The sequence below is a fragment of the Oryzias melastigma genome, linkage group LG17 (assembly GCF_002922805.2).
Source record: "Oryzias melastigma strain HK-1 linkage group LG17, ASM292280v2, whole genome shotgun sequence".
In the NCBI taxonomy this organism is placed as follows: domain Eukaryota; kingdom Metazoa; phylum Chordata; class Actinopteri; order Beloniformes; family Adrianichthyidae; genus Oryzias; species Oryzias melastigma.
In genome coordinates this window covers 24,365,401-24,376,430 of record NC_050528.1, presented here as the reverse complement: position 1 = coordinate 24,376,430, position 11,030 = coordinate 24,365,401, and the positions used below count along the sequence as shown (strand labels likewise).

The window sequence follows — 11,030 nt, the reverse complement described above, 5'->3', positions numbered from 1 at the left end:
GTCTAACGTTTTTGAATGGATGTAAAAGTGGGGTATAATGTGGCGCTGCATAATGACCAAAAAGAAGTCGCTTGTTTCTTTTTTCTTTAGTGATGGCTTTAACTCCTTAACACTGAAAATGCGCCGGCAACATCAAAATAGCACATGGTCTTTGACATCCTTGAAATCTTGGACTGTTTATGCGATCAACATGAATCTGCTAATTCTGACGCAAAGAAAAGAGGCTTTTCGTATCGGCTTTGCACCTGTATGAAACGCATTACTTATGTCAAGTGTTGCATATTAGCACAAGGCTGCTTTTCTCTGCTTCAAATTCTGCCAAAATTACGTTTATTTGTGTCAACAGTTGAAGCGTTAGGGCTGGGTCATACTTCCAAGAGATTCATAGCTTTCATTGTGAATTTTACAATCGCGTCCAAATCGCATCATTTAACTAGAAATTATTTCGGTGATTAGAGAACGCGAGCACAGATTAAACTCTGTCAAGAAAAATGTCTTTTTAAAACTGAAAAAGATGAAAACTTCACTGAACAAGTTATTGGAAATACCAACCTAAACACAGAGACACAGAGAGAGCGAACAACTAGGTAGAAAAGAGAAAAATCTGTCTTAAAGATCTGTCTTATATTTAATATCTTACAACATTTCAGAATTCAATTCGCCCTTTTTTATATTTTTATGTTTTTATTTTATTTTTTTCACCTTTGTATTGCCTGCCTCTGTTTAGTGGACGAACACACCACTTCCTCCTCTGCCTTTCATGTACCTGTGCATTTGCGGACGCAGCAAGTGTGTGAGCAAGATGTTCTTCACGTTAGAAATAAATTATGCAGACGATTGCGTCACTTGAAACGTAAAGACACCACTCAGAGGTTCACAGTTATAGTGGAGAGTCGCAATCCAAACCGGTCAACATTAGTATGAATGAGTCAGTGGGATTCTGCATATGATCAATCCAATTGTATAAACAGGCCTTTGCAAAAGTCAAATGTCAAAAATTTGAGCTAAAGCTCTTGTATAATAGGGTTAAGTAACAACAAATCTTCATCCAGTGTTTTTAACCAAGTTGATCTTCTTAGATCTTATAAGAAACGTAACGGAAGTATGACAAATATTATGGCTCGAACCAATTCTAATATGTTCTCTAATGTTTTTTTTCTAACTTTAAGTGTGTAATTGTTGTAATCTGAAAGTGCAATACAACAAATATCAAGTTATGGTGACCATATCTATTTGAAATAACATAAAAGACCAAATCAAGAAGGCATTTCAACAAGGTTAAAAAAAAATCTTCCATGAAAAGACGGTTGCCACAAACATCACCTTTGTGGTCATGGAGTAATTTGGTTCAAAACTAATATTTTTTTTCCATACAGAAATCAAAGAGGCTATAATAAGATGTTTAAAGCTGCAGAAAAAGTAGCCGGAGCTTAAACACAAATGAGGATTCACTCATGCAGAAACTTGAGGATAAAAAGCAGCTTTTATCTTCTGTACACGGAGGAGAAATGTGTAAAAAGGCAGAAGTATCAATACAATCTCCCCTTCTGCCTGGAAAAGATTGATCTACACCGCTCATTTATATTCCCACAGATATCAGGCTCTCACGGATTCTTGTTCGACTGAAAATGGACAAAAGTGGTTAAGAAAACAGAATGGATCTGTCTTTCCTTCAGGTATAACAAGTGTTAGATTTTCAAAGTTTGACATCATATTCCACCTTTATCAATTCTAATAAAAAAAACTCCTCATGAACAGAGAAGTGAAAACACATTAACATAATATAAACTGGTCCAATGACAAAATATGCCTCATTGCATGCAAAGATAAAGGAGTAATCCTTTCCATGCTGTGTACAGTTGTCAACAGCTGCACAGATTATACAGAGAAAATTAAAGGAACACAAACAATTTCACAACACATCCCTGCAGGTCAAAATTCACTTGATTCCCTCTTTTTTTCAATAGTGTTTCACCATTTTCGTGCTGCTGTCATTGTGGTTTGAGATCATTGTCAAAATCAGCTCAGCTGTCAAACAAGAGACTCAAGAAAACAGCGGCACTGCAGGGTAAATGAATGTGGTTTTACTCTGATAATCCAAGAACATGACAAATCTTGAGTTTATGTCAGAAGCACTATGACACATGGCAGAGCTGCATGAGTGGATTTGTGTGCAATTATAACCAAACCTTATGTTTCCTCAGCCTAATAAAAGGATATTAAAGGAGAAAAACTAAAAGGCAATTTGGGAGAGTGACAGTGACAGACCTCCAAATGAACCCATCAGTGTCAAAAGAGGCAAAAAGCAGAGGTTTACTATGGAGTTACGGCTCCCTTTCTTAAAAGCAGAATAACCATTTTTTGAAAATCCTGCTAAGGTTACTTCAAGAGAAAAAAAAAACAGAAAAAGGAAAAGAGAAATGAAACTTTAAGTTGGAGGTTAAACTTTCTAGTTCTGCCACAGACATAAAAAAGAGAAACAATCAATTTGGCATAGATTTTATGGTATGGATAGCCACAAAAAAAGCATGTGCAACAATCCCTGATGGTCCACCATGTTTGAAGACAATCCAGGTTAGACTCCGGCAGGCCCATGACCCCAAAAGAGACAAAACGGATTTAGAAAATGAATGAATGAAAAAAATGAATGAATCGAAATGTTGGTAAAATGAATCATTACACCCTTAGTAAGATCGTCTTCATCTCTCTGGGTGGCTCTGCAATAGACTGACACACATTCAGGGTGTACCTCACCTTTGTTCAATAGTGGCTAGTATAGGCTCCAGCAACTCTGTGACCCCAAGAGGCATTGAATGGTAATGAAAACTTTAGAAAATGCATGGATGAGTGTGCACGTTAGGCCAAAGATTTTTACATCTTCTGTGGTTTCTGAGCCAACAAATTGTCTGGAAACATCATGCGCCAACTGCTCATTTCATGGTGGTATTACTTAAAAAATGGTTTTAATTAAAAGGGAAAAACAGAAATAATGCAGCTAATTTGTTGATTTCTCTAAAGAGGGGACACAAAATAATAAATAAAAAAATGTCTTCTGAACATGCAAATGTTGGAGTTTGTTTCTTGGCCTGTCTTGTTTCTTGAGTTACGGTCACCATACAGGCTTTGGTTGTCATAAATTATACCCTCCTAGTTTGTGCTCACTCAAAGCCACACTGCCTCAAAAGGAGAAGTTGTTGTAGCTATGTGTTAGGGTTGATAATCTACCTTTGAAAATACAAATTGAAAACTAACCAAATGGTGATAATGTCTTTAATGTTTCAACCAATTTAAAGAGAGTCTACAAAATATGCTAGTACCAATAAAACTGCAACAAGATCAGATTCAGAGATCCAGTTTGAAACCTGTTGACTGAATTTATATTATGATTCTGATCCGGAGAAATTTCTCAGCACTTGAAAAACTTTCTACAACTTGCAGAGTTAGTAAAAGAGTAGCAGGGCTTACCAACAATAAACCCAACAATGCGGAAATCAGGAGGATAGATTGAGCTATAGGAGAGGAGGCACGCAGTTTGCTGCTGACTCTGCATCCCCGAGGAAAACAGACGAACCGACTTTTAGCTCAGCAAGACTTCCCTGCAGGTATAAATGATAAATTCATGAGCGTGGATAAAACAGATTATCGCATCTGAGGATGAGAAGAAAGCAGCGGACACTCTGGACTTTAAAAGTAAGACAGATAGATGGAAAGAGGGTGATATGCGTCTATAATCAGGTTGAGGATTAAACGGCGGCTCTGTGCCAGTTTGGTGTAAATCTGACTTTGAGAATTCCAGTCAAGATTCTTTTGTTTCCTCCAAAGCCAGAAACTTCAGAAGAGAAAAGAACAGGGTGACATTGCCGCTCTTCTTTATAAGAAACGTAATGGAAACATTACAAATATTATAGCTCAAACCAATTCTAATGTGTTCTCTATCATTAAAATAGCTTGTGGACATACATTTGTTTACGGAAATTGCTGCCTGTGTTCTCTCATGAGTGTGGATCGTGCATTCTCACGAGCGTGGGTTCATGCAGTGAGTGACGGGTCAGCGGGGAATACAGTCTGGATGATGGGGGATGGTGAGGTGGATGGAAACGTGGAAGTGCAACTGGGGGTGGCAGTGGTGGGGGATGGGTTCAATGGAAATGCTGGAAGAGAAGAACATCGAGGGTATGAGAAGGATTGTGGGAAATATGAGTGTTCGAGTTTAGCAACCCTCTCCTGTGGGGTCAGACATGATGCGACTCAGAAGAAAAAAAAATGGGGGTTGCGGCAAAGGGTTTTGTGGTGTCAGCAGATTTAAAGCAATAGTCTATTGAGCACCTTCAGTCAGGGGATTCTGTGGCTTGGCATTGTGCTGTAAAATAGACTATTGTGAAAGCAAGGAGACTAATAAGGTTTCCTCTTTGCTATTCATGCATTTAATCTGATGTGGAAACATGCCTGCATTGTAGTCAACATAAATCTGTAGAAATTCATTCCCAGGATTTGCCATATGTATAATACAAACCCATGCAGCCCTCTTCCTCCAGCACAACTGTTAAATGATTGTTTTTGGGTTTTTTTTGCTCCAAGACTATGCAGAGCCTTTAAATTTATGTTTGTGCAATATTTATTAGCATCGCTCTATGATTTTTTTTTGTATATGTCTTTATTTTTGCTTCGTTCATCTGTGCTTGATTTAGTTGTGAAGGATTTCATTGGACAATTTCATTGATAAAAGTTGTGTGTGCAATTTAATTCTTCAGCTATGTTATTGTCTGTGTTTATGTGTCTTAAGCAATTTAGATTAAACGAAAACTTAAAAGTAAGTTTAACCCCTAAAAGAATGTTCTAGATGACAAGCCAGACTAAGAGTGGTTCTAAAGAATCTGATGCTACGTTCACACTGGACATGTGTCAAATGTTCAAGAACGTGTTCTTGAACATGGTTTTACCATATTGTGTTTACACTGGACTGTCGCTACCAAATACTAGAGCATGGACTCACGATTAGAATATGCTTGGTGCAAATCTCATCAATCTTGCTCCAGACTTATCCTTTCACGGCTCCATTCCAATATATGAAAGAGTTGGTGTCAAATAATTCTGGCCGTCCACAAACCGCAATTATTAATCTCTTCATCATGATCAGTTTTCAAACAGTTGCCACTTTCTTGTATTGAACAGAACACAAATTTGAATCCCTGATTGGTCAAAGTTCAACTGGTTTAATTTTCAATGCACATTCAATGGCTGCACATTTTGTATGTAGAGCCTAAAAACAAACTTAAAAACTGGAAAGTCTTGAATCTGGAAGCCCAAAATTAATGCACATTTAACTCTTCATTAAAAGTGCTCACTAGAATGCACATTGACAAAGGGTGGTGTGAATGTAGCATTATAAATACATTAAAAACAAGATCCACAAAGTTGCCTTGATTGGCATCAACATGGTCCCAATTTGTAGCCAGGTTCAGCAGGGCTTCAAAGAGGACCCCGGACACCCTCTCACAGGACTTTGCTGGGCTCAGCCCAAAAGGACTACAGAATAGGGTTATCTTCTAATAAGCCCAAACACAGGAAGGCCCACAAGAGGCTAGAGCTTTGTATCTGGGCAGCAGTCAAGGGCGGGTACCTTGACAACCCAATCCATGGAGATGGAATCTAACCATCAGAACACGAAGTGTCACCCCACTGTGTGGGAAGGACCCTGAGCTTGTGGAGCAGGCAGGATGTATAGTTTGGCCTCTGGAACCCAACTCTGCGAGAGGAGTTGGACTGAGGCGACCGTCTTTGAGTGTGTTCATTGCCCCACAGCTCCTCTGTGTTTCCTGGATACTAAGGCAATAAGAGGGGCAGGCTTTCAACCGATCACCTGGTGGTGAGATGGATTCCCCCGCAGAGGAACAGGCTGGACAGACCTAAACATAAAGTGAGGCTGTAGGAATTTGTAGCTGAGCTCATAGATTCTGTCAGAAATCTTCAACTGTCACATCAAGTAGAGCTTAAACCAGATATAGGGGGAGGCTGGAGACTTTGCGTGTTTTCCAGCACCATTGTCAATGCAGCTGCTCAAAGCTGTGGCTGTAAAGTAGCTGATGCCCCTCAGAAGTGGGCCAGTCCATCACCCAGGCTGAAGTCACAGAGGTAGTCAAGTAACTCCACGATGGTGGATGAGTTCCACTATGAGTGCATCAAATCTTTGAAAGCTGTGGGGCTGTCTTGTGTAACACCAATTGTAAGCTTGTGAATCAAAATATACCTTAGTTTTTTGGCAGCTTTAATATAAGCTAGACGGATGAGAGGAACAGGAAAGGCTGGAGTGAAGAATGTCACTCTGATATGGGCTACAGGAAAATGGAATCACAGATGCATACATGGTGACTTGATGCTATTTTTTATGCACCAATTCACTGCATCCTATACAGTTATTTCATAGTTCTGCTTAAATTAATACCCTTTATACTCATTGGGGCAGCCATGGTGCAGAGGTGAGTGATTGACCTCCCATGTGTCAAAGTCCCCACGAGCAAGATACTAAACCCCACATTGTTCTTGGCGGTTGAGATTGTTGTAAGGCACCGGAGCTCTATCAGTGTGTGAATGTGTGGGCGTGGATGAATGGGAGTGTTACTGACAAGCGCTTTGGGCCTTAATCAAGGTAGAAAAGCGTACACCATTTACCATTACCCTATTAATTTAGGATGTTGTAAGTTTGAATCCTAACACATCCCATTGCTTATTGCAAAATTGGAAAAAATACAAACATTTAAAAACAAAGAAGCTTTATGCTCTACAGAGAGGAAACCACAAAGTGAACTCCACTGTAGTTCGTCTATCTTTAAAACGCCTTGTAATTTCAGACGTGAAGCCAGAAATCCTGGAAACGTGCATGGATGACTTCTACAATGAAACATTCATAAAAGCCTGTATTCCACACCTATCAGTGGTCTAACTTTGCAAGGACACCATTTCAGGAGCTTAGTTTTTGCTCAGACAAACCAACCTCTGCCTCCGTCTGCCCACGCAGGAACAGCAACCCACACAAGGCGAGGAAATGTGCACCGAGCGAAGGCCAGCCGCTGTTATTGTGGCGCGTAAAGCTCGACTGTCTGAGCTTAAAAGGCTTTCAGGGGGAGTGTTTTCACTCAAACCCTAAATGTGTCAGTGGAGGGCTGGGGGGGCAATAAAACCTCACTAACAATTTTTGGTTTGATTCATGAAAGAAATGCAGAGGAAAGCCTGAAAGATGAAACCCAGGAGAGTAATGGTTTTCTCCACACATTAGACATGTGTTTGCGCAGGAAATCCAGTTACAGGAGCAAACATTGACCTGTTTTTCATTTACATGCCTGAGGATTGCAACTGCTCCAGACATGCGTGAGGCGGGTGTACACTGTGACAGGTCTGCGTGGTAGAGTGTGTGGGAGGATTTTGGAGGCAAAAACAACAAGGAAAGAAAAAAAAATGGCAGCAAGATTTTACAAGGAGAAAGAGACAACACAGGGTGCACATGAATACATAGCGAGGTGCAGAAATTCCTCCCGAGTCATAATTAACCCAGACACAAAGGAACGAAGGCGCGCGCCGAACAAGCAAAGCTTTGGCACAACTTCACTGCTTTCGGCGCAAGAACTCTTCCAAAATATAGGCCACTGGCACACAGTCAAAAAGGAGGCGGTAGTTCCGTTTGTCTGGCACAAAACAACACAACCAACCAGCATACAAGTCGGAGCTGCGCCAGACAGGTGCAGCACACAGTCTGTCTCTCACCTGGACAGCTTTTTATTTGAAGATGATTGGAAAATGGTTCCACTCAATCAACCCCTCACTTTAAGAAAACACTTTTTTTCAGAGGAAATGTATGAAATTACGTGCTGCCAGTTTGAGCCCCAGGCAAATACACCCACCCACCCACACACACATTTTCATTTAAAACCTGCCTTTGTTTTGTGTCTTTGTAAGCTCTGTTAACAAACAGAAGACACAAATGGATACAATGCAAAAGGGAATAAACACTGGAAAATTGCAGGTGTGTCCTAACTTGAGAGTCAAGCTACATATATCATCGGTAGATCAAGACAGTGTCCATGGTGACCTAGAGGATTTACCCTTACGTTTTGTATAAGAGTTCAGTATGACCTTTCAACCACATTATGCTGATAGAAAAAATGTGCATGAACCATTTTACTCTACAGGTTCAAGTGGTCTACTATCTTAAAAATGTTGTGCAAGACACATGCACGCCCCAGACAGGTTTGCCCATTTTTCACCAACAGACAGCCCGTATCCACCAGCAGTTGTGACTAATGTATTTGCTTATTGGTTTAAAAAAAAACTCTGATTTGGGCTATTGATCAGATTATCAGTTTACCCTGATCGTCCAGAGAGGCAAGAAAAAAGCAAAAACCTGAAGAAACACAGCAAAAAAAGTGACAAATGTTTTGCCAGATAAGGTGGTGTGGTGAGAAGGTGGAGCAGATTTTTCTGTATTTATGATATTCCAACCGAATTAGATCCCCTCTTTCTCTCAGGCTAGAACTATTTGGCTGACAGATGAGGAGTCATATTTTTACATGATCTTTAGAGGTATGTTGATTCAACTCAGTCTTTGTCACTCCTGAGTATGTGTGAGAGCAACCAAACTGAATAAATCCCAGTAGGGTATGGCCTTAATTTTCATTAAAATAATAGTAGAAACTCTCAGTGAGTTGATGTTTTCTTGTTTAGTGACTGTTTTTAGGACATTTTAGATCTCTTGTGTTCAGTAATCCTTTTAAACAGATTACAGGAAAGCTTAAAGACACACTCCAATGAAAATTGTGCTTTTAACATGTTGTTGTAGAATTGTATTCATGAAGGAGAACATATATGAAGAAAATTAGGATTAACATTCAATTTCTGAGTATTTCTTTATTCATGTTGTTGTGAATTAGGAGGAGATGAAAAAAGGAACCTTCATAAAGCTTTTAGTTGTTACATACAAACTACAATCGGTGCGCCACAAGCACCCTGCTCTGCTCTATTCCAGTGCATCCACTTATGGACTAATAGATCTTTCTTTTCCTTGCCAAGCTGGAATCAGGCTCCAAACTGTACTGGTGGATAGCTCAGATATTGCTCGTCATTTTTGTTGTTTTGTTAATGTTAGTGTGGGGTTATGAAGGGCTGTAAGCTAGCGGGATAGTGTAAATAAAGGGATGATGGGATATCAGCTGAGGCTTACTTCTGCCCACAACTCAGAGACAAGTTTCTGATGGACTCCTGGTACTCCGCAGAAACTATATCCTACAAAACAATGTTTTTCTTTTTTGTTTTTTTCCCCATTATCATTATAAAAAGACCAGTTGGAATACCTTTTCAACAGATCAAAATATGATTTCAGCTTCCTTACAATCCATTTTCTATACTTTACTAGAAAGTTGTCCACTCTAGTTTTGTGATACAGTTCAATTTGTGAACTTTCATTTTCCATTAAGACAAGCTGGGTTTTTTCTGTTTCAATTTAAGCCTAAATTCTGTTTTTATTCTTCATTATAATACAACCATTCTAGTTAAAAAAAAAAAAAAACTAATTCAACATTCTAAGAAAGAATACTGGCCAGAAACTGTATTCAAGTTATGGATTTGATTAAATGTTTGTGGGTCATTTTGACCCATGTGCTTATTGTGATTTCTCATCTTCCTCTTCAGTCTGGATTGAGTTCCTCTCTGCATCACTCACGGCAGTTCTCCTCGTCGCTGTTATCTGAGCAGTCGTCGTCGTCGTCGCACCTCCAGATGGTGGGGATACACCTCTTGTTGTGGCACTGAAACTGTCCATCCTCGCACTCGTCCGTCCCTGGATCAACATGAGGGAAGGAAAGAGAAAGGGGGGGAGGAGGGGATCAGAGGCCAGATGATCTGCTAAAGTAAACGCTTGTTGTTGTCATTTGCAAATGAATGCCTAATTGTTATGCAGCATTCATGCAGGTCAATTAGCGCGCGCGCGGGCGTCATGCTGTGTTTTCTCTCCGCCTCTTATCAGGATGTGTAACAGTTTCTCCCTCAGCAGAGGAGAAGGAGGAGGAGGAGGAGGAGGCGACTCTCAGCTTCACACACTTCTGTCTCTACAGACAGGCTGCTGCTTCGGATGCAGGATGCTCCAGCCGGGAAACACCTGCCGCGCGCACGCGCGCAGCATCCACACTGAAGCATCCCAAGCAGGACAGCACAGACTCGTGGTCAGCAGAATTATTATGGAAAGTGGCCTCCTCCTGCTGAAGCACTGAGCTCCGGGGAGCGCTTCCAGCCAGCTCCGCTCCCTCCAACAGCAGAGCGGCAGATTTCATGTCATTAACGAGCAAACAACATCACGCGCACGTGCAGAACAAAGAGGCGCGAGCGCCACCGACCTTCCGAGGAAACGAGCCCGAGGAGGAACGCCTGAACAAGTAGCAGAGTCCTTAAATCCGTCCACATTTCTGGAGGAGCTCATTCACATCCACAAAACAAAGCCCGACAGACGCTCCTGTAGCGCCGCGACGCTGCCGCCAGACTCCGCCGTGAGCTCCCCCCCTCTCCGCCCCTCACTGGCTGTTTACACCGCGACGTCACACGAGGGGCGGGGCGAGCCACTACAATGAAATAGAATAGAATACAATATTTTGCTTTATTAATTCCAAATATTCTAAAATTAACTAATTTACAAAATGAAAAAAAAAACAGTCAAACTACTAATTACATTTTTTTAATCTTCAAAAACACTAAAAGGAGTTTTAGAGGGAATCGCCTCACTAAAGTGATTTATTGTATAAATACAAATAAAACTTCTTACTCTGTAGATCCTTTTCTGTTTTTTTTTTCCCATAAAATATAGTTTGAATGTCTAATGCTACTTTAATCTGTTCATTTTTATCAGTATCAAATCATATAGCTCCCTTACGGGATTGTTGCTCGAATTTAGCTTTTTATTTTTATTTTTTTCTCTAAGTCATCTTTGATAGGAAAGTTGAAGACTTTAGATAATTTTAGATGAAAAGATTTTTTAAGCTTTAACAAATTCT

General features: G+C 40.4%; 1 protein-coding gene across 2 annotated transcripts in view; it reads right to left on the bottom strand.

The window, feature by feature from the left end:
* LOC112147571 (low-density lipoprotein receptor-related protein 8) overlaps positions 1-10,599 on the bottom strand; it is a 109,137-nt gene extending 98,538 nt beyond the window's left edge. For both annotated transcript variants that reach the window (XM_024274079.2, XM_024274080.2), the window contains exons 1-2: positions 10,380-10,599; positions 9,710-9,826 (exon numbers count right to left, since the gene is read on the bottom strand). In XM_024274079.2, the coding sequence (XP_024129847.1) occupies positions 9,710-9,826; positions 10,380-10,446 (184 nt within the window). In that variant the 5' untranslated portion in view covers positions 10,447-10,599. The remainder of the gene's footprint in view (positions 1-9,709; positions 9,827-10,379) is intronic.
* Between the last annotated feature and the right edge of the window lie 431 nt (positions 10,600-11,030).